The sequence below is a fragment of the Cygnus atratus genome, chromosome 24 (assembly GCF_013377495.2).
Source record: "Cygnus atratus isolate AKBS03 ecotype Queensland, Australia chromosome 24, CAtr_DNAZoo_HiC_assembly, whole genome shotgun sequence".
Taxonomy (NCBI): domain Eukaryota; kingdom Metazoa; phylum Chordata; class Aves; order Anseriformes; family Anatidae; genus Cygnus; species Cygnus atratus.
In genome coordinates this window covers 6,848,714-6,871,977 of record NC_066385.1, presented here as the reverse complement: position 1 = coordinate 6,871,977, position 23,264 = coordinate 6,848,714, and the positions used below count along the sequence as shown (strand labels likewise).

Genomic DNA, 23,264 nt, shown 5'->3' with positions numbered 1-23,264 from the left:
TGGAACAAGTTCGAATATTGCTTTACCATCACCTTGGGGTACAGTAACAATGTGTTAGAATGAAAAGTTCTCAAGAAACAAAACAAACCAACCAACCAACAACAACAACAACAACAAACAAACAAACAAAATCAGGAGAGCCAGCAAAAGTGTAAGATATTTTCCACAAGCTTGTGATCTTTTCCTTAGTTACAGCTGAACATTTTAGAATCCAAGATTTATTATCATTGGAAACAAGGAGCTGTCTCATTTCACTGACATGAGAGGAAAAGTCTTAGTCACAAAGTGCTGTAGTGATCATTTCTATTGTTTCTGTGGTTTCTGGGCAGGTATAAAAGAAGATGAAAGGCACTTGCTGTAATAGCAACTGGAACATCACAAGAAGACTGGCAAGTAGACACATCTGTGCAGATCAGGACTTCACCACAATCTCTACAAGATCAACGGTAAGTAGATGATGTTACCTTTTTAAGTTGAAGATGTGTTTTAGTTATTACATAGTTTACTGTTCATCACAATGTTTTACCATAGTTTAACCACTGTGTGTGAGCAGGAGTTCTACATTCACATAGCCTAAAATATCATACAGCATGTAAGCGTGTATGTATCTGTTTGTGTATGTAAGTGTATATATCTGTATTTAATACATATTTTAATTAGACCTAGTATGCATTTTTCTTTAATGTCTAGTTTAAGTTGATATTGTCCAAGGAAATTACTCAGAAAGGAGTGGAGTAGACTTACAAAGAACAAGCTTAATTTTTCCAACCAAATGTATAACTGGCTTTTTTATCCAGTTATTGATATTTTAATATCCAAATTTGTATAAAGAAAATTCATTTGGGAAGATGCTGATGGAGTTTTTTATTAACACAAACTGCTTCTATAAAAAAAATATATTTCTTCAAAAAATGAGTAGCCTTATTATATGGGAACATATCTGTACTATTCTTACATAACATTTATATGCTGCAATTTTTGTTTTGTTGTCCATCTAGGTTTTGATACAGAAATTAATACAGGATATCCTATTAAATGACTAAAGGGACAAGCTGAAGCCAATCCTAAAAGCACGGTACAGTCCTTAGTGTAAAGGGTGTCGAAATTTTAGTGATAGACCTGATGCTAAAGGAGCAGCAGGGTTGAAAAGATGGGTAAATACAGGCATACCAACAGCAGAGGCAGATATATAATTTAATACAGTTTTAATTTAGATGAGAATAATCTTTCTACATTTTGTAGTTGTGTCTCCTGAGCTAGAAATCCATTTCTTTATGGAAAAAAAAAATAAAATAAAAAATCAAGTTTCAGTCTATCATGATCCTCATGCCCAATGGCTGATTTGTATGTCAGTAACAGCACTTGTATACTTGCATTGCTCATGGAAAAGGTTGCATTATTAAATGTCCGAATCCCCAGGACTGCTTTTAACTTGATCAGCATGGTCCAGTCTCAAATTCTTTTTGTTTTATGACAAATTTCTTATGCAGCAATCCTGATCTTTTTGTTACATTTCTGCTAAGTTTTATCATGAAGATCTCTTGCCAGTTCCAAATGAAATAATCTCTTGTACCTGCAAATGGGGAAAGGATATTTAGGATTCTCAGCAAAGAAATGTAGAAATTTACCAGGAAATCTATTCGCTGTTTACTGGTATATGTTACAAGTCCACCTGTGATGTTCTGGGAGGTCCTGGGATGATGTAACATAGTATATTGCTCCACTTTTACTAGTGCTTAAAGGCTGAAATTCATGTTGCCAGGTGAACGAATGACAAGAGAAAGAAAGATTTTTGGTCATACTATCAACTTCTTGTCCTGTTGATCAGATTTGAAGAAGAGAGAAAATGTTCCTGCCCCAGAGATCTCTGCAGATGGTTACATTTTTGGCAATTATTTTTTTTGCCTGTTTTGCGACATCTCAAGACACTGAAAAGTAAGCAATATCATCCTTTTACTTAGTATCGTTAGCAGACTGCTTGCCTTTGATTTAACAGGTTGTATTCTTCACTACTGTCATTTACTCCAGGCATAGTGGAAGAACAGTTCTATGCATTTGATACTGCAACATTTTACTACCTTTTGTGCAGTACAGATTTATAACAATTACATTTTTAGATTCATCAGTTATACCATGTTAAGTACATTTCTGGTGATGTTTTTAAACACAGTGCAACAAACCATACAAGGATGTTCAAGGCAAGCCATGGAAATGGCATATACTAAAATCTCCTAATTAGGTTCCCACTCAGATCCAAATCTGCAGTGGAAGCCTATAGCTGCAGTGAGCTCCATCTAAACAGTCTGAAATCCAGAAATATTTGCACCCTAGAATTAGCCTGCCTTCCCTGGCTCAAAAATTTTGGTATGTCTTAAGAAAATAAGGATTTGTTTTAATTTCATGGACACCACTGATTTCAATTAAATTGCTCCTGACTTACAGCTCTAAAGGAAAGAGACAAATTCAACAATCCTAGAACATTACAGCTATGAAAAGGGAAGTTTATTCTGGTATTTAGACCTCTGAAAAGAACTCAAATCTGGGAAAGATCAAGGAGCTCTCTAAGCCTGCTAAGGTCATTTTGTCACTGTCTCCTCAGTTTTGAGATATATGTATGTATATATATATTAAAGGCGATTCAAAGTATACCTTTTGGGAATGGCTGTACGCACATCGTTTCAGCTTCCCATCTTCAGGAACTACCTGGCTGCCTCGCAGGCTGTCCGAGCCAGCCCCTGGAGGTGTGCTCACTCTGCGGGCTTTGCATGGGTCAGGCTGGCTCTGGGCACCAGCGCGACCAGTCTAGCAGTGAATGTGGCCTCAAGGCTGTCCTCCATATCCTGTGTAGGCACCACCAGTGCTCCTTCCTCAGCTTAGGGAAGAATCTAAGATTGATGGATGCAAAGCTGTGACTTTGAAATAGGAGCTTAGACCCAGCTGTGCTTGTTTGCTAACTGAACTTTTCCTTTCTTTGCAGTAAAAGAGCAGTGACGGAGCATCAGCTCATGCATGACAAAGGGAGAGCATTTCAAGGGCTGAAGCGCCTGATGTGGCTCCACAATGCTCTAGGTAGTGTGCACACAGCCAGCAGCAGGGATATTTCACTTTCAGATGCCATGTGGGATTCACAGAAGAGCCAAGATACTTCAGATCTCTACGACAGCATCGGCAGAGATGAGGCTTCAAGCCTGATGAAACAACTGCTTGAACTGATAGCAAATGAGCAAGGCTTCCCCCTGTTGAAGAAGCTGGATTTGCTGCAGTATCTGAAGACCCCAAAGGGTAATTGGAATCCACAAGACATTTTTGACCTCCTTCAAATCAAAGAGGTGGTGAGAAAGGGAAATCCTATTATCCAGCCACAGAACTTTTCCCACTAGCCTCAGTCCAACTCAGTCTATCGCTTTAGACATGTGATATTGTAAGGAAAAACTCTAGTGCAAAGGTGAACTGCAAAAGAAAAATGTTGTCCGTTTGTTCCATTAATTATTCCTAAGTGTTGAACAGAGAGCCTTTTAAGGAACTGGGTTCCCTCCCTAGCAGGCAGTTTGAGTACTGTGATTGTGAGATGGGGTGATTTTTAACAGGCCAGAAATCTTCCTTTCTATATCAGGGTCCTGTCTGTCTGTTACCAGTATGTTAGGGCTGTGGCAGCTCTTTGTAGACCCAAAGCTACAGCCCAGGCATAGCAGGAAGTCTGATTCATTAATCTGCATGTTCACAGGCTCATTTGCAGTTCACTGTTCTGACTTCTAAGAAAGCAGTTATCTCCTAGTAAGATTGTCTTCTATTTCACACCTGCCTGAAGTTCTGCCCCTGCTCTGCAGTAGTAAGACTTTCCTTACACTTTAGGTCTAAATGTTTATTTTTTTCCTGCTTCTCCATTGTTTAGAGTGTTCTAAGAATTCTCTTCTTTCATGTTTTCCTTCAGGGGGGCAAACTTTTGCCAGGCCACAGAGGCAGCTGATCCCACCATTCCCAGCCTAAGCACTAGACATTCACCTTCTTCTGCTGGTGAAAGAGATGAGAATCAGCTTCCAGATTCCGTATTTGAGCCTTTAATTTGAAGACTTTCTACCTTTTCCCTGTCGTTGTGAAAACCCCTCTAAGAGCTCCCACAGCGTATTACATTTTCTGGGCAGAAAAACAACTTTTTGATGTGACCTGCATTACCTGACGGAGAAACAGATAGCACATGATTCTATTTTGCTATTCACCTTTAATGTCAAAGTGACCAGCTCTGCCTAAGCAAAGCAAGGTCCAGTTTAACCGCAAAATCAGTCTTTCAGAAATGAAATCTGTCAATTGCGTTACAAATATATCTGCATTTCCATTACACAGGGACTATACACACCATCTTAAATCTTGAAATTCCTCTGCTGCTGATGGACTTCAACTGCATGTGCAGAGGGTATTTCTCAGTGATAGATTCAAACCCCAAGAACTCCTTGATGTTGTCAATAATAAAAACCTTTTCACCCTCTGAATTGCTTTTTTTTTTTTTTTGGTAGAAATGTAAATAAAATGAAATAATCTTTTGTTAATCTCCACACATTTGGGATGAATATGGAATCACCTTTCTTTCATTGTGCTGTTTCACACAGCTCTCCCCATTAGATTCCCCAAGGCCAATCAAACCATTACTAAAATGGGTAATTTCAGATGTTAATGATAAAGCAAGGGTTGGGAGCAGAAGCAGGCTCAGAGAAAAACAGACTGTACTGCCCAAATAACAGTTTTGTTGAGCTGGGCCGTGGCAGCCCTTTTTCGCCTGAACAAATCTCCAGACTGTTGGAGACTTCAGTCAGGCAATGACACCGAGACGACTTGACTTTGAAAAGCTCATAACTTCTGGGAAAAGGCCTTGTCCTGTCTGCCATACTGCGCAGGTCAGCCGACTTGGCCTCACAGATGTGCTTCCCTCAGCCTGCATGGCCATTTTCTGTGCCTGAGCTACAGGAGGCTGAGGCACTGGGATGCCAGCACCTATACCTAGTTATGCCTCACCCCTGTGGTCACCACATGGTGACGCAAAGTATGGCACCCCTGAGGGGGAAGGACAAAACAACCTTCCCTCCACCACATAGAAGCTGCAGGTTATGGTGCCTTTGGCAGAGGCGGGAGGACAGGGCCTCCCGTGCCTGCATGAGCACTGCAGACAGGCTACCACCTTATGGCTTGAAGCAGCTTTTCCTCTAGGTGGGCTCAAAGAACGATTTGAACCAGAATACGCGGATTTTATCGCCGCCCGGAGCTGGCAAATGACAGCCCCCTGCAGCGCACCCGCCTGCCCCACTCAGGCGAAAGCACCTCCCCGCCCCCACAGCGCAACGCGCAAGCGCCGGGGAGCTCCGCTCCCCGCTCCCCCCGAGACCGCCGCGTGCCTGCGTCGTGGGCGGGGAGTGGGGGGTTGGCGGCAGCCCCCGCCCTTGGGCAGCGGGCGGGGCGGGGCGGGGCCGGGGGCGGGGCCGGGAGGATGGTGGCGCATGCGCCCTGCCGTAGGGGTCCCCGGAGCTGGGCCCGTCCGCGTCGCCGTCAGGGTGGGGGGGCGGCGGCGGCGGAGCTGGGGCGCTGCTCGCTCCCCAGGGGCGCGCGGTCCGTTTGGCCCCAGCCCCGCCCGCCGGCCCCGCCCCGCCCCGCCGTCGCTGTGCCGACGGCATCCTGCCGCCGCGTTCAGCGTCTCGCCGCCCCCTTCCCGGGGGGCTCCGGTAAGCGCCGCCGCCTCGTCGGCCCACTGCTGCCATGCTGGTGCTCCGTGTCCCCCCGGGGCCCCCCCCCCGGGGCCCCCCCCCGGGGCCCTGCCGCGCCGGGGGTGGGCAGCAGGGCGGCCGGCCCCCCCTCCCCCCCCCGGGCCTCCGCCTCCGATGGGGCTGGGGGTGGGCGAGCTGCGGGCCGGGGACCCGGGTGCCCTCCGCGTCCCGGGCTGGCGGTGGCCGCCTCGTCCGCTCCCCGGTGCCGAGCCGCCGTACGGGAGCGCCCGGCCCCGCCGCTCTCCGCGGGTGCCGCCGAGCCCGCGGCACCTGTCTCGGCTCGGCGCTGCAGCCTCTCGCTTTCGCTTGTGTTCCCCGTCCCCGGGTGAGGCCCCCGCAGCCCCCTCCCGTCAGGTCGCCTCCGCGCTCTGTCCGCCGGCGGCAGCGGCTCCCCCTCGGCCGGGCCCGGCGCCGCCCCGGGCAACGTGGCCGAAGGGGCTCGGCGGGGGGGGGCGCTTCGCGGCGGTGCCTTACAAGGAGCCGTGGAAAGTAAACGGCAAGGGGTGGCTCGTGAAACGGTCCTGGTACCCCGGTACTGCAAAACAGGAGGCGTCCAACCTGTCTGGTAACGGTGACACAGCTCGGTCACCTCCCCGGGAGGTACGCTGCCGCCAGGGAAACTAGGCTGAGATGTAGTTTTATGCTTCGAATCTTTGAACCGTAGTTGCGTTTTAGAAAGCAGTTAGGTTGTCAAATATGCCCTGAAGCTGTGCTGCCAGTTGCGAGGGGCACACTGACACATTTATTGAGAGAATCCGGTTTGTAAATGTAGGGAACTTAAACTAGGTCTTTGGTGAGTGTGGGTTGTTTGACGCCAGCTCGCTCAAAGGCAGCAACTGTGTTTTACTGGGTTTCTGTATGAAATCATTCAGTAAAAGAGAGTGCTTAAAATACGCTGAATACCTTTTTCTCCTTCCTCAGTTGTTCTGTTATCAGGATGGCTTTCAGGGTTTTGAATCAGAATTTCAGGATTTTGAATCAGAATTTCACAGCCAAGGAGTTGGCAGGCAACTGCTGGATTTATTTCTGCACGGGTCAAAGGGAGCTTCTGGATTGCGTAGATCGGTGTGATGTTCTGAACTTTCAGCGTTTATTGGAGAAATGCTGAAAGAGAGAAAATATTGGGAGAAATAAACACTTTCAGTGCTGCCTGAAATTGTGGTTTTTGAGGCATCGTGTTTCTTAAGCTTCCTTCCCTCTTACTCTCAGATTAAAAATGTTCAAAACAGGAAGCTTGACTTGTACCTTTTTTTTTTGTAAGACTTTTCCCTGTTTAGCCCTTGTTTGGGCAACGGGGCTGCCAGTATTTTGTTAAAATCATAATTCCGGCCTCTGTGAATAAGCATCTCCTAACTGATTGTATCTCTTGTTTGAAGGTTATTTGTCATTTACTATGTCAAATGTTTCCTCCGTTTTTCTTTCCTAATAGCCATGGCAATGACAGGCCCAACACCATGCTCATCCATGAGCAACCACACCAAGGAGCGAGTCACAATGACAAAGGTGACATTAGAAAACTTCTATAGCAATCTCATCGCACAGCATGAAGAACGGGAGATGAGGTAAAAATCTTTCTTGCTTCCATTCCTGGATATGAGCCAGACACACGTACTAACTGCATTTAGTTGTCTGGATCTGGAGCAAAAATAGAAAATCTTTGCTGAGCATGTACCTAAGCTCCTGAGATGGGTTACCTGGCTGTGGCTTGGCATGAGCATCCAGAGGCAACTGCTGGATTTCTGAATCCCATGGTAATTTAGGCTGGAGTTTCTTCTGAAATAAATTGAAACGTGCTTGCAAATGCAAAAGTGATATGACTGTTATCAATTTTTATTTTGTTATTTAAAGTGTGTTTGATTATTTGACTAAGTAGAAACTAACCCTAAGATATGCTTGGCATCATTCAAATACAATTCTGAAGCTGAAAGCCAACATTTACAAGTGTTTGTCCCGTCTGTGTCTGTTCTGTTGCCTGTTCTCATTTTACGTACCTGGTTATAATATTTAAAATCAATTTTATAGCATCGGTTTCAGCTTGGGTTATAAACTGTCACTGAGTTGCCTGATAAGGGAAGGTAATCTGAAAGGCAATGAAAGATTGCTGTAAGAGCTGTCACCTAATGCTTACTTCTTGTCTGAGTTAACAGAACCTATCACATCTCTCTAAATATATTGGCCAAAATATGCCAAGTAATTTATCTGAGAAATATTATTTTTGTTTTCTTTTGGCTGGAACCCTCTAATTTGCTGAATACCCTCAAGCTGTAGCACTGGGACTTCTGGCATGCTCCCAGCTTGCCATGTAGTCTATAATCAGAATTTTCAGAAAGGGTCAGTGTTTATTTGCCTGCAGACTTGCTGCCAAAAATCCAACTTGTTCCAAGAGGATTGCCTGCTAACTACAATAACTGCAGAAATGAGGAAGCAATTTAGAAATAAATACTATCTTGTGTACATATTTTCTCCAAAATTTCAAATTAATGAGAGCTTGAGGCCTAATCAAAACAGAAGATGTTACTGATTTAATTCCTTGCTTTGTCTTTGCATAGCTCTTGCTTTTTTATTATGAGTGTTAGTGTGTACTCCAAAAACCTCAATGACAGTTTTCTTCTAAAAATTTGAACAAACGTACTAAGGTATACTTCTTAAAAAAAAAAAAAAAAAATTGATGTATCTGTGGCTCTGCAATTTGGAGTTTAAATACTATTGATAAAATTTTCACTGAAGCACAGATAAGGCCTATTAAGGATGTTTAGGGGAATTTCAGCATCACTCAGTCATGCTGAGCTACTTAATTATGGGTGTTGCAGCAGCAGTCTTTTTTTGCTGCTGGAGTCACTGTTTTGAGTATGAAATTGGATGACTGGATACTTAAATAAAGGCAGAGCAATTTAAATGTGCCTGATTGTTGAAGCAATAGCTCAAAATATTATCACATCACAGCAGCTGTGTAGTGGCAGGAGACCGGAAGAGGATCTTGCAATGGATGACTTGCATATAGACAGGGAATATTTTAGTACACTTGCAATGTTGTGCAAAACAATATGAGCAGGAGAGGAGTGGGGGGAGCAAAGAAAAAAACAAAAACACAACCCCAATTGTTCTGGAGTTTCAGAGCTATTAATGTGATCTTCACTGTTGGGAAAAAGTTCCCACAGGGTAATAATAATGTATGATCCTTTAAGGCATTTCCCTCTCTTCCCCCCATGAAGTTTTATTTCCTTTCTTTCTTTGCTCCCAAATAATTTCTGATCTTTTAGGTGGGAGAATATGTATTGATGTGTCCTTTTCCTAAATATTTCGAATATCTCAGGTATTATGAAATAGAGACTAACATTTTGCATGTAATGTGTCTGAGGTGCTGAGAAATTCAGTACAGATCCACAAGGCTGTTTAGATAGCTAATTGTCCCTGGAATAAGTGAGACCTTGGTGATTCAATATTTATTATGGCTTTGGCCTTAAGTGACTTATCCAGCTATCAGAGAGACAGGAACTGGATCTATGTTCCTATACAATGAGAATATATACTTGATTAAGACGTGAAACTCAAGGGAGATTTAGATTATTGAAATTAGAAAGTTAAATTGCTAGAATGGTAAATTGGCTAGAATGGTAAAACAGTAACACTAGATTATTCAAGATTAGTCTTGTAAATGATATATAAAGGAGAATCAGATATACTGTTAGTTGCTGGCATTACATCCTCCTTTCACAGCAAGCACAGCCCAAAGGTGTTGGATATGTGCATGTGATTTAAAAGAAAATGTTAAGATTCAACTTTCTTCTAATTTCTGTCTCTTTTAGACAAAAGAAGCTAGAACAAATGATGGAAGAAGAAGGCTTAAAAGACGAAGAGGTAATTAATATGGGAAAATTATTTTAATGGTTTAGTAGTACAAGTGATTTGCTTATACACCTAGCATTTTTACTTGGAATTGCTTTGATCTCCATGGAGTCTAACTGCACCCTTGTTTTCTTTTCCATAAACTTTAGAAGAGAATCAGGAGGTCAGCACATGCACAAAAAGAAACAGAATTTCTTCGCCTTAAGAGAACAAGGCTTGGTTTGGAAGACTTTGAATCTTTAAAAGTAATAGGCAGAGGAGCATTTGGAGAGGTAAGTGTAGAAAAGATGACTAAAAGTATTTTCAAATAACGCTGGTATTTGCCAAAATCTTATGTAGTTCACACAAGTGAAAGATAAATGTTGTAGGAACTGCAGAGTAGTTTTAGCTTAAGATGTGGTAATGTCTTTATGCCTACAAAATACTGGTTTAAAAACACTACATGCTTTAAAGGAACATTAATGCAGTTGAAAAGAACTTGATGGGCAAGCTAAATACAAGTTTGGCAGTGTACTTTCATTCTGATCTCCTGGGGCTGGTCTTTGAGAACAGAGGGGGCTGGAGGGTCACTTGCAATGCTCTGTTCTGGTGGCCTTTTCTGGAGAAAGTGGCTTTGGACCATCTAATTTAGGTGCGTGGTTGCTGAATGTCATCTCTGTTACAATGATTTAATCTCTTCCAGTTAAGAGAACTTGTTTGCCATTACCATGCACTATGTAACGCTTTTTTGTTCTTATAGTCTGATAAGATTTCATGAAACAGAGGCCAAGGGCTTCCTACCCAAAACCGTGAAGATGTGTGGTGATAATACTTCGTTTGACTCAAATTTTTACATACTTTCTAGGTGCGACTTGTCCAGAAGAAAGATACGGGGCATGTTTATGCAATGAAAATACTCCGTAAAGCTGATATGCTTGAAAAAGAGCAGGTGAATAGCCACCTTAACTAATGGTGCTACTGTCTGTAATTTAAGTGACTTTGGGAGGTAATTGTGATGTATGTGTAGAGAGGAGTAATGGGCGTCTAGGTGTCTAGGTTTACTATCTAAAAAATTATGTGGATTTTTTCCCCATATTGTGTGGAGGGAAATTGGACAGCAAATTGTTGTATGACCTCATAAGGACTGTCTTCTAGTGGGTTTGGTCAAGCCTTTTCTGTTTGCTTATTTATTTTATTACACCTTTCCATGTAACAATGCTAAAGTTTGAATATATAGTTTTCAAATAAATGGGATTATAGTAGTGGTGACAGGCTATAAATAAATACTGTTATATGTTGCTGAATAGTTGGAATAGCATTTTAAAAACAACCTCTAATGCTGTGCTTAGTCCTCGTGGAAGTTGCAATTGTAACTCTCTTCCAAGAGACTCTTCATACTGAAGCAAGGTAGGACTGAACTCAGTTTCTGCTTGAAAGCATGGGGAAGCAGAGGAGTCTTCCAAGAACTAGGTCAGTCCTCAGATGAAATCAGATACATAAAGATGGTTGTATGTTCCTCCTCATCAGTTTACGGTGATACATATGATGATACATATATATGTAACAGTATGTTACATATGCTTTTACCATTACATGTAGATGATTCAGTACAGACATCAAATAGGTGGTTTACTGTGTTTCTGATTTATGGAATCAGATACAAATATCAAAGTGGTATGGCAACTAGAATTCCGACTCGATCGATGTACATGAAGTAATGGCATTTTCTGTTTTTAAGGCTTATCTTTGCTAGTACTTGTGGGAATATTGTCTGACACAATCATTTCTTGTTCAGCGCTGGGATGAATCTGGGAAGCACTCTGTGTTTCAAAAAATTAGGAACTGATTTCCATTTCGGGAAGTACTCATTCAAAAAAACAAACAGCAGTGTTCTCGCACAGGAACTTTATGCAGCACCGCTAAATTAGTGCTTGAGTCTAAATCTGTTGGAATAAGCTGAAGCTCTATCTTGAAAGATGAGTTAACTTTTTAGAAAAGAGCTAGTTCTTGAGAGATCTAATTGTTAGAAATTTTCATAAAAAATTTAATTTTCTTCGCATAGAATTAAGCTGCTTATATAATAAACCATATGTTTCTCTTTCTGGATCTTCCCATGGTAATAAATCGTGTTTGGAGTGGTCTGTTATCTAACTAATTTTAAGACAAATGTTTTCATAGTATCACATGTACACTTCTGACTTGAAGACAACCTAGATGCTGTAAGGGTTGAAAGAATAAAAATGTAAATGTAGGTTATCTTTCTGTATAGAATCTTGTTGTTCAGGCTGGTAGTTTAAATTTCTCTAGCTTGATTTCTTGCTTTAGAAAATGAGGTTTGTGCATTCTTGCCCTTCTATATACGTTAACGTTATGGCACCAGAAGTCTAACAAGAAATATAGAAGTTATTCAAGTGTGAATGAAGGCAAAAGCCCCTGTAAACTTTCCAGTGGAAGCTTCAGAGCGTAAAAGGGTCTTTTGGATCTTGATCAAGACTAATGTCGAGTTGGTGCTCATTGGGATTTATCAGATTTGGACGGGGGAGGGAAGAAGAAACAGTCCAGAAAAATACAGCAGTTTAATGAAAGCTTATCTTTTTTTTCTGTCAAAAGAATATTTTTTGGATTTGTTCTTCAATGTTACCCTATTTTACTACCTGAAAATATCTAGGGGTGAAACTGTTGAACCTTAGATGGTGTTTCTGCCTTCATGCAGAAGTTTGGCTGTTGTCTTTTCAATATTTGATGCTTTTTAATATAATACTTGAATTGTCTGTGAAGTAAACGCATCTTATAAAAACACAGGCTTATAATTAATCAAATGTATATCTACAGGTTGGCCATATTCGTGCAGAGCGGGACATTCTAGTGGAGGCAGACAGTTTGTGGGTTGTGAAAATGTTCTATAGCTTTCAGGATAAGCTAAACCTCTACCTTATCATGGAGTTCCTGCCTGGAGGTAATCACATGAAATGAAAAGGCTGCTTTTCTTTTGTTTTTGAATTTGTAATCTCTTAATTACAGATGCGGGCTGGGACTAGAGTATGTGTGGTTACTGTACACTGCTGTTTGTACTGCACATTTGTGAGGATACAAGACATTCCTAAAAATTTCTCTTTTTAGGAGTTAAGAGTACTAAGGTCTTCAGGTCAGGCTTTAGCTTATCTGCTTGTGTGTACTAGCTGCAGATGTTTGAGATGCAGCCTTAATAGCCTGCTAGTTCTTATTCTTACTCTTCGCTAGCTATCTGTAGAACCATCATCAGCTTTTGATTTCCTAACCCTTTGCTTTTAGCTGGCCTGCAGCAGAAACAATTAAGGTCCTTTTTCAGAGGATGAATGTTTGTCCTTGAATGCTAACACTACTGTAACACTTAAGCTGTACTGAAAGCCTGTAATACATGTATGTGAATACAAACAAGAATGCTTTTTGAAATGACGCTGCACAAACACAGTCTGTTTTTTTGTAACAGCTCTGTAGCTGAAAGTATGTATTTTAATCAGTGATTCAGATGTGTAGTCAAGGGTCGCTGTCCACAGCTGACTCTTGTTTAAGGGGTGTTTCTATGCAGTTATCTCATCTCTGTGCTGTTTAGCTGTCTCAATAAATGTAATGCAACTACAATACAAGCCTTTCACATACAATGATATGAAGGAAAATGCAAGTTTAACTCTTGGAAGTGCTGGGAAACTGGATGTATTTCTTTATATTAAATCAATTTAGATTTCCCAAGGATTTCAAAGCTTAGTTCTTTTCTTTGTAAATGCCTTCAAAATCAGTGAAATTGGAGTTTGTGTGTTTGTATACAAAGTCATTTGTATTTACCTTTGCTGTTGGGGTGGGGTTGATGCTTCTAGGTGATATGATGACGCTGTTGATGAAAAAAGACACACTAACAGAAGAAGAGACACAGTTCTATATAGCTGAGACTGTGCTAGCCATTGATTCTATTCATCAGTTGGGTTTTATCCATCGAGATATCAAACCAGACAACCTTCTTCTGGATAGCAAGGTATGCACTAACCATTGGCCAATGGCTTGGTAGTAGTAAATAGGTCTTGTAATTTTTAATATTGACCTAAACTAGTGTTGAGAACTGTGAAAGAAAACAGTACTTTTTTCATAGCCCTGTTTCTCCTTGTCTTTGAAGGCGTATTTGCCATATTGCTGGGGGTGGTGGGGAAGAGCCAGTAAAGACCACCTCTGCGTCCTGTTGTATTCATACCACACTTCTGAGTTCTCTTGTGACAGTTGTTTAAACTATTGTTGGTTATTTCAGCTGCAATTTGAAATATGCAGTTTCAGTTCTCCCCTCTTAGTCAAAGATGGTTCCTTTTGGTCTCCCATCTGTTATGCTCACACTTGCCAGTTACTGGGTAGATGACAGTATCAAATATGAAGGATCTAACTGCTGCATTAGTGAGACACAGAGATATCTTCCTCTGAATCAGGATGTATTTCTGAAGACTTATTTCATCAGGTTACCTGATTGCTTCTAGATGGTTACTGGAGGTAGTTTACAGAAAGCTTGATCGTTTTGCTGTCCTATTGCTCATTACAAGTTTGCTTAAAACTAGCTTGTTTGGAACAGTGCCAACAGTAAATAATTATATTCTGCTAGCCAGCAGACCAGCCAGCACTGTTGGAATTACTGCTGTAATTCAGTATGTCTACATCTAGGCACAGATAAATTCAAGACTTCAAAAAGGATGTACATTTCAGTTACAGGAAAAAAATATCACACCTAATCAGTGTGGTGACAATATGCCCTGGGACGGATCCAAGGTGTTTCTTCTATCTAGCAGTCATTGCACAATCCAGGGACTACAGCTCCCTCTGGAGACATTTACTTTCACTCTGAAGCAGTCAGTTTGCCCAAGCAGAGGCTTCTTGAAGTAAATTGGTGCTAATAAATAGTCTTTCTTTGGACAGTAGTGAAGAAAATACTAATAGCTTGATTCTGTGTGTATGTATCCAGTCTTATGCTAAAACGAGTAATGAAAAAGAGTGCATCTATTTATTACAGAAAAGTAAAGGGACTGGAAGGAAGTATGAAACTACTTGCTATGATAATTCTCATACTGTTTTTGTATTTTGGGCGTTTTTGTTTCTAGGGCCACGTGAAACTTTCAGATTTTGGTCTGTGCACTGGACTAAAGAAAGCCCACAGAACAGAGTTTTATAGAAACTTGAACCATAGTCTTCCTAGTGACTTCAGTAAGTTATTTGGCTTTGGAAGGGTATTTGCATACTTGCTCTTGGTGCCTGATAAAACACATTTCAATGTGAAGATAGAAGACTGCAGTTTGAGTGTAATAGTAACATTGCATCTTGAAGTATAGCTTTGATTTTCTGTAAGGCTTCTTTTATAAAAATAATTTCAGTTACTTTAATGTACACACACAGCTTCATTTCCAAAAGTTTGTTTTTCAGATGGATTCTGAGGTAGCCCTTCTTAGCATGCATAGTAAACCTCAAACAAAAATTTGGTGCAACTCGTAGATGCTAGTTGTATCACATGTGTGACTTGAATTAAGAAATGTGCATGTAGTCTCTGAATATTCAGTCATTTTTTCAAGAGGAATAACTTGGAGTTTAGCAATTGCTTGCTAGAGGCTGCTGACCACTCTGGTCTGCCTCTGCATGCACCTTTAACTTGTGCCAGGTAAACTGAGCAAGGCAAGGCTGAGGCAGGTTAGCATGTTGGTCTATGCTGATGAGCATGTGGGGACTGTAACCCCTTACTGGCACAGCTGAATACAAAATGAGCTGTTTGTCCGGGCCCCAGCAAACTTTTTGATCTTGGAAGGGAGATTTTCTTAAGTAGTGCAATGGATTTGGAGTAAAAAAATGTGTCTTGGATGACTGGTAGGATTCATTCATCCATATTCCAATCTCCTTTAGCTTTCCAGAACATGAATTCCAAACGGAAAGCAGAAACATGGAAGAGAAACAGACGGCAGTTGGTAAGTGACAATTTACCTGTTTTGAAATGATCTCTGAGCTATTGCTTTCAAACAGTACATACAGTTAAACAACAGGCATTAATCCATGTCAGAATTTTGAACAAGGCTGGAGTAAAAACTCACCTCTTTCTTTTTAAAAGAGGAGTAACTCTTGTTTGTCCTTCATCCAGCTGCTGAACAGCTGTGCCTGAAATAGTGCTGCCGTAATTGTTACATTAATAGCTGATGCCTCCTAGTTGAAACTAATGTTTTTTGCCATTTGCAAGATAACAATGAGCTAGTGATCCATTTCGAGGTGTGTGTAGATATATAGACAAAGGTACCTTTACCTGTCTCCCTGCTGTTATTTTAAGACTTCTTGAGGTAAGCATGTTGATTTTTTTTTTTCTTTACATATTTTGAAAGAAAGCCTTTAATCAACTTTGTCTGTAAGATCCCTATAAAATAAGATCTGTAAGACCTTATGTCTGTAAGATCACTATAAGATAGTCAATCTGATGTCTTTCTCAAAATAACCATTGTTGCTCAAGTTCCACTTCCATAGCAGTAAGTTTTCTCTAAAGATATGTAACTGATGTTATTTGTTTCAGGCTTTTTCTACTGTGGGAACTCCAGATTACATTGCTCCTGAAGTTTTCATGCAGACAGGCTACAACAAGCTTTGTGACTGGTGGTCACTTGGGGTCATCATGTATGAGATGTTGATTGGTAAGAAACAGGCACTGCCTAAGTTCTTAGGAGGAATCGTGGTGCAGGATATCAGTTGTATTTATGTGTTTGGGATCAGGATCTCAAAGCATCTGCTGCTTGCATAGTTTATGAGAAGTGTTCTGACTGTTGCAGTGTAGACTTTAGTAACTAAAAGAATTATTTTTGCTTTTTACAAGATTGCATTTTTATTTTCAGGTTATCCACCTTTCTGTTCTGAGACTCCTCAAGAAACGTACAAGAAAGTAATGAATTGGAAAGAGACACTCACGTTTCCTCCAGAGGTTCCAATATCTGATAAAGCAAAGGATCTTATTTTAAGGTGCCATTCATATGGTTTGCCAGTTAATACAATACTAATATTGTCTTGCAAACTGTTCTATAGCTTCAATAGCCTTCTTCACATGGGAAAAAATGATTGACAGCTACGTATTTAGTTAAGCACATTAATCAAATGCTGAACTCCCTAATCAAATACATTTGTCTCTCAGTGGAACTCTTGACTGAACTATGCTAAAAAAGGAGCACCCATGTAAGTGCTGCTAGTCTGGCAAAATGTGAATGTTTCTGCTTTTTATTTTGTCTACAAGCTTCTCTTGGAAGTGACTTACTCTTTTTGCCAGAGCCAGCTTTTTAACATAGCAAGAGTTTTGGCATTGTGTGTACTGGAGCATACACACATCCTAATGCATGCTGACTCTTTCATTTTTATTTCTACATCCAGTATTTTCAATCACTTATCCATTCTCAGGACAAAAATATAAATGTCTAGCTTTTCAGACTTTGTATTCTCCTAATCTACGCTTGCCCTGAAATAGAAAGGGCACATTATCCAGTTTTGAAGGAATACTGCATCTTAATTGCAGCATTTGGCATGATGTTGCTAAGCACACTTCACGTGTTGTTTCTGAAGTGGCAGTTCTTAGCCTTCTCCACGTATATGTTAGGAAACCACAGTGGTATCAGTTTGGAAAGCTCCATCCTTTTCTGGATGGAATGCTTTCATTTTTCATTTTTCCTTCATTTTCATTCTTCCTTCCATCCCAGATTTTGCTGTGAATGGGAGCACAGAATTGGTGCATCTGGTGTGGAGGAAATAAAGAGTAACCCATTCTTTGAAGGGGTTGACTGGGAGCATATAAGGTAAGATGCTTTTCAGAAAAACTAGCTGCTGGTCCTCCTGTTCAGCAGGAATGAACAACTTGACTGATGTTTATCATATCTAGATGTGGCTGAGAATATTTTGGGCCTTATCTGAAGCTTGCTGGAGGTCTAGGTACCGTCTGTCTTTGAGTCTGTTAAGAAGTGGGAAGCATATGAATCCTGCTTTCTCCTGCCTTTCAAATTTTGATGCTGAATCTGCTCTTATTGGCAGGGAAAGACCTGCTGCGATTTCGATAGAGATTAAAAGCATTGATGATACCTCAAACTTCGATGAATTTCCAGAATCTGATATCCTTAAACCAACAGGTAAATGCTTTTGATTCTTCCTCTTCTCCAATAGAATAATGTGACATTCCTGTTATTCTGAGAATCACACAATCCTACCAGTGAGATCCTAGGGTGTTTTGTTTTTATTTTTTTAAGCATGCTTAAATTGTTAGCTGGTAGTCTTTGATGCAGGGGTGTGCAAGCTATGAATTTGGGTACTGGGAGCTGGGATGCAGACTTGTGAGGGAAATGGAAGCCATTTGAGAATGGGCATCTCTAAGAAGCAACAAAGCTCCCAGCAAATTCAGATTTCAGCAGGACCTTTGAGCCCAGTGCTGCAAGTACCTCCTGGCACTGGCTAATTCTTGCTAGTATGTCTAACAGTTAATATGGGTGGGAAGAGGGTGGGACAGATGGGGACAATATGTTCTGGTGTAAATCTTTAAGGATCCTTGTATTGCATATCCAAGCATATTCAAACATTTGCCCATGTGTTTAAAAAACACACGTTATTGCAGTTTTTGATTGGTGTTGTAGAATGAAACTGAATGCCTACCTCTATGATACTTTTTTTTCTTTAGAAGCATTCTTCCCTACTCTGCATCCAGTGTTTTGTGTGAAAATAAACTGCAGTCTCCAAATAGTAATTTGTTTTTCCTGTGTCTTTCAGTGGCAACAAGTAACCATCCAGATACTGACTACAAGAACAAAGACTGGGTTTTTATCAATTATACATACAAGCGTTTTGAGGGCCTGACAGCCCGAGGAGCAATACCATCCTATATGAAAACAGGAAAGTAATTAACCTTTACCTAGGACAACTTCTGAACCATGGAATTTTGTTTCTGTACCTTGGGTTTTTTTAACCCAATAAAAGAACTTTCTATCTTTTTTATTATCATTTTCTTAAAGAAAACTTGAGGGCTATCACCTCTTGGAGAAGACTTCAAGACCCTCTTTTGTTACACACTGGCTGTTACTAAGGATTTGTTCTTTCTGCACCATTGAAAACTTCCACAAAATGTCATCTCTGCTGCAAGCATGTTTTGCTGCTTCAGGAGCAAGAGTTTTGAGTTTTCCTGTTAAATTCTTTTCCAGACTGTACAGTCCATCAGGAGATCTGAGAAGGCCTTCACTTTGACATTGCAAAGCATGTGATGTTTATATGGATGATTTTGCCAGTCCTGCATTAAGTAACATATTCAGTCTGCCAGTTCTACCAGCACTGTTTTCCTGGTGGACTTCAGTATAATGGAAATAAAGCAATAATTACAGCTTGAGGCAGACAACTCTCCGGTAAACTATCTAGTGGAAAGATACAACATGTATTGCCTTAACTTTAGTTTGTAATAGTGTTTTTTTTATAATGCTACGTGGAATCCTCTTCAATAGCGTTTCTTAATTTTGTTGCAGTGGCCTCAAGTTGCAGTGCACTTTACTTTTGGTACTAAAAGTGACCCTCAAGCCATTTAATATTTTTCTAGATTAAAAAAATTGCGCAACACTTTTTTTTTTTTTTTCCTATACAGTAATAAGAGAAACGGGCCACTTCCTCCACCAAGCACCAGCAGTTTTATGTTGCTGTAGGAAAAGATGGATCTATAAGCAATGCAGATAATGAAGACTACAGCTAATAACACAAGTGGATCTGGAATAAGGGCCGAGAAAAGGGAGGAGAACTCATTTAACCTGATCATTGGTAGTAGGCATGCTGGGTACAGCTGGGTCAGCCATGAGGTTTTTGGATCCTGATGCTGCCAACTTTTGGCCACTTTTAAGATTGGCATCTTCATCTTTTTTAGACAAAACTGTCTTCTGTGGCCTTTTTGCTCTTGGTTTTGAGCAAAACAGTATTAAATTATTCCATAAGTCTTGCTGACCAAGGCCTCCTTGATTTCCTTTACAACTCCTCTTGCTGTCATGACTGAACCAGCTGTCCTTGTAGTCCTCTGAGACAGTGCCTCATGGGGTCAGCTTTGGAGTGGTGGGACCCACTATGTTCTTCTTTGAATTTTGTCTAATGTAACTTATAAAAGTACATTCAGTTATGATCAGGATGCTCTCCAGGAGAGCCCCAAGGTGCCTTTCCTTGCCTAAACATCTCTGAGAACATCGCTGCATTTTGGGAGGGAGGATTCTGCCTCAGCTGAGCTTTTTATAATGTTGATTAATTTTTATAATAATTTTTAATCATGAGCATCCATCTTGTAGTTAACTCTGCAGTTCCAGTGGCAGATGGCATTAACCTTTGGGCCTGCCTGGTACTAGTCTGTAATTTGCAATTAGACGTTTTTAAAACTTTGAGGTTTCTAAAAGCATTTATCAATCTGAACTAAGATTCTTGAAAACTTTTATTGGTGCTGAACACTAAAGGCATAGCACAGACAGAAAAGCTGTTTAGAAACAAAACAAAGCTGGAGCAGTGTTTCATAGTAATAGGAAGGCTTTCAGTTATGTTTAGTCCTAACTTTCTAGATTAGGAAATTAAAGAAAATAGGGTTTGTTATGAAATTCTTTTTGGTGCTTTCAGGGAATTTTCACCTAGATGTCTTTTGAATTGAGTACCATCATGAAGGACTGACTCGGGAGGACAGAAAGCACTGTATATAGCTAAGACAGGATGATAACTCATTAGCATCATCTCCCTAACCATCTCCTTGTGCTTATTGTGTGTCCTAGGAGTTAAATGAATTGCCATAATTAGATGATAGATACCACATGGATCCTAAAAACCTGAACTGCAAGAGTAGCCTTAATAGAAGTACGAGGAATACTGTAGTCAGTAGCAATTACTCATATGAATAAGGGCTAACTGAGGTAATGATTTATAGGATCAGGCTTTTTATCAACTAGTCAGTAATACCCTACTCTACCCTCTTTATCTTTTATGGAGGGCTGACAGCTACTTCTCAAACTGTTCTCTCTCCTTATCCTGCAGTTTCTTTTAACCATTGGAAAATGTTGCTTTATAAACCACTGGAAAATTGAGAGGTATTAATATTGAAATGCTTAAAAAACAAAACAACAGCTTAGTTACTGCCTGAAAACTTAACAAAGCAAAATCTTTTAAAATTGCTGTGGATTAGGAGTAAATGATTTTGAGACAGTAGCTGCATTATAGCCCTTTAGTAAAGGGACTGGAATTTTTATTTATAAATACCAAAGATAAGAGAAACTATACAATTATAAGCTGTGATAATGTGCTGTGAAAGCCTTTATAGTACACTAAAAATGCAAAATACATATTACATGTTTTAAGGTCTTCTGAAACCTCAGATTGTTCACTTTTTTTGAGGTAAAAAGGTGAAGTTTTTCAGAAGTGCAAGCAACAGTTGGGTACCTCATTCCTGTGTCTTTCAGTAGGAGTTGGATGTCTGCATATAATCCTCTGAAAGCCTTGGACATCACTTTCCAGTGGTAGGTGTTGTATCTCAGTTGCATCATAAGCCTGCTTCCTATTACAGGCATTCACCAACAACCTGTTGTTTCCAGGATCCTTATTTCACTGCTAACAGATTAAGATTTTTGTATACCTCTTCCCTCACCAGTGTGTTAGCCAAACATTTTTATTAGCTGCTGGCTTATGTATTGATGCATATTGTCTTACGTATTTAGTTCTTTTTCAAGCTGCAAGCAGGGTTTATTTGGTTTATTTTTGCCCCTTTTTTTTTTGCTGGACTTCTAGGAATAATTCTAATCTGTATTTCCAATGAATCAGAACTTGAGTTTTGATGCCAGTTCACCTTTGTATCATGCCTAACACAAAACTGCACTAAGTGTTTCTTATCACTGTGCCCTGATTCTGCCTTAACCCTATCATTTGAAAAAGTGTTCTGTAAATATTTAAAAACTGTTACCAAATTGCACTGTAAAACTTGGCAGATGTATTGTGTGATGCTGGAGGAGCCAACTTTTTATGGAACAATCTCTACATTGTAGTGTGTAAATAAAAGCCTCTTAGTAAACACAATTTTGCTAGCATGTTTGTTTGTGTTTTTTTTTTTTTTTTTTTTTTTTTTTACAAACTGGAATCCTGAGGGAAGGAATCTTTCTTTTTGATTATCTGGCAGACTTGAAAGTGGTTTTAGACTCAACTGTTGGGGCATAAGACTACAACGGTAGACCATGTTTGCAGATTGCATTTCCAAAAGATGCAGAGCTGACATAAGGGAACACCCTATTAAAGAGGGAAGTGCTGATCTTGTTACTATCTACCTCAGTAACTCCATGAAATGCCACCTGGGCTTCCTATGGCCTTATTCACAAACTCCACCTCCTTTCTCAAGCTCTACTGAAAAAACTCTTGAAACACATCTAACACTAAAGAAGGGAATAAAAGGCAGGCCTGTTCCTGCTTTCCTGAACAAGGTAGAATTGGAAAGCTCCTTTCACAGCATATTAACCCAAAATAGCACTTTTATAGGTGCTGCATAGTTTGTGGGTTAAGTACCCGTCTCATACCTGTGCTGCTTTTAGGACATCACTACATCAAGTTGGTAAACTTTCTCGAGGCCCTCTCAATACAAGGGGTAGCAACACTTCTGTGCAGCTGCTGGATGAGGTCCCTGCCAAACCAGCCATGCTCTGTATGATTCAATATACAGCAAAGACTGGATCACAAACCACATTTACTTTATGAAGCAAGGAAACATGACCACCTAGTGATCTACCCCACACCCATTCTTCTCCACATTTAAAACAACATATAAAAGAGCCTAAAAAGCCATGTATAATTTATATTTTAATACACAGAAGAAACCATACATCTGTAGGAGTTCATAAATGCCATGGTCAACATTTCAGTATATCTAGAATAAGACCAAATGATGTTGTACCTGAATGGTGTGTAACTGTGAAAAAAAGGACAAAAAGCAAATGCTTATTTCCTCAACTTGATGCAATGTTCCAATGGACTTCACTCTACTAAACAAACTAACTAAAATGCATCTCTAATTACTTGGAAAAGCCAGTAAAGAACGGGATTTTTGGACTGTCTGCAAAACACTGCACAGAAGACAGATCACTCCATCCCCTACTATAAGTGCAATTGATTACACAGTACCAGAAAGTTCCTACAAGACACTGACCCTTTAGCCCTTAGGCAAGGGCTCGTTTCACTTAAGTGGCTGGGGTCACTGTTTCTAACAAACTGAATCCTTCAGGCCTAGCTAACACTGGAATCAAGGACAGACAACAGTGAAATTTGTTTTGGCAGAATACAGCACTAAGGTGTCTGATGATCAGCTTCTGATTCCTTGACACAGTCCTGGAAGTATAGGATAGTGCTCGACAACAAGCACATTCAGGTCCTTAGAGAAGAACAAATGTAAACTCCAAGTAAATACCAATACACATTTACTTAAAACTTACACTGCTGCAAAAATAAACAAACACACAAAAAATAAATAAAAAAAATCCATAGGGCCTGGAGCTAAGCTCCATCACTGTTGGAGCGACAATCTCACAGCACTGCCTTTACTCAACTTGTGGAACGTCTCACTTACTAAAGGAAGTAGTGGGTTTGGTCTGGCCCTTAGCTAGATGATTAGTGTGCCACATCTTCCTTTCTCTACTACAGGAATACAAA

General features: G+C 40.4%; 2 protein-coding genes across 3 annotated transcripts; both read left to right on the top strand.

The window, feature by feature from the left end:
* Positions 1 to 1,801: 1,801 nt before the first annotated feature.
* LOC118260402 (parathyroid hormone 4-like) lies at positions 1,802 to 4,366 on the top strand. Its single transcript, XM_035570600.2, has 3 exons — positions 1,802 to 1,935; positions 2,978 to 3,282; positions 3,932 to 4,366. Exons 1-3 carry the CDS (start codon positions 1,847 to 1,849, stop codon positions 3,985 to 3,987), a joined length of 450 nt encoding a protein of 149 aa, XP_035426493.1. The 5' UTR covers positions 1,802 to 1,846; the 3' UTR covers positions 3,988 to 4,366.
* A 1,109-nt stretch (positions 4,367 to 5,475) lies between these two features.
* Positions 5,476 to 21,647, top strand: STK38 (serine/threonine kinase 38). 2 transcript variants are annotated; one of them, XM_035570588.2, is made up of 14 exons: positions 5,476 to 5,708; positions 7,180 to 7,312; positions 9,557 to 9,608; positions 9,746 to 9,868; positions 10,441 to 10,524; positions 12,408 to 12,531; positions 13,430 to 13,584; positions 14,687 to 14,789; positions 15,477 to 15,538; positions 16,129 to 16,246; positions 16,445 to 16,568; positions 17,294 to 17,389; positions 17,622 to 17,716; positions 18,348 to 21,647. In XM_035570588.2, the coding sequence occupies exons 1-14, from the start codon at positions 5,477 to 5,479 to the stop codon at positions 18,476 to 18,478; spliced, it is 1,632 nt and encodes a 543-aa protein (XP_035426481.2). In that variant the 5' UTR covers position 5,476; the 3' UTR covers positions 18,479 to 21,647. The 2 variants fall into 2 exon arrangements, with proteins under 2 accessions (XP_035426481.2, XP_050571326.1); XM_050715369.1 differs by lacking the exon at positions 5,476 to 5,708 and adding an exon at positions 5,890 to 6,350.
* Positions 21,648 to 23,264: the final 1,617 nt, after the last annotated feature.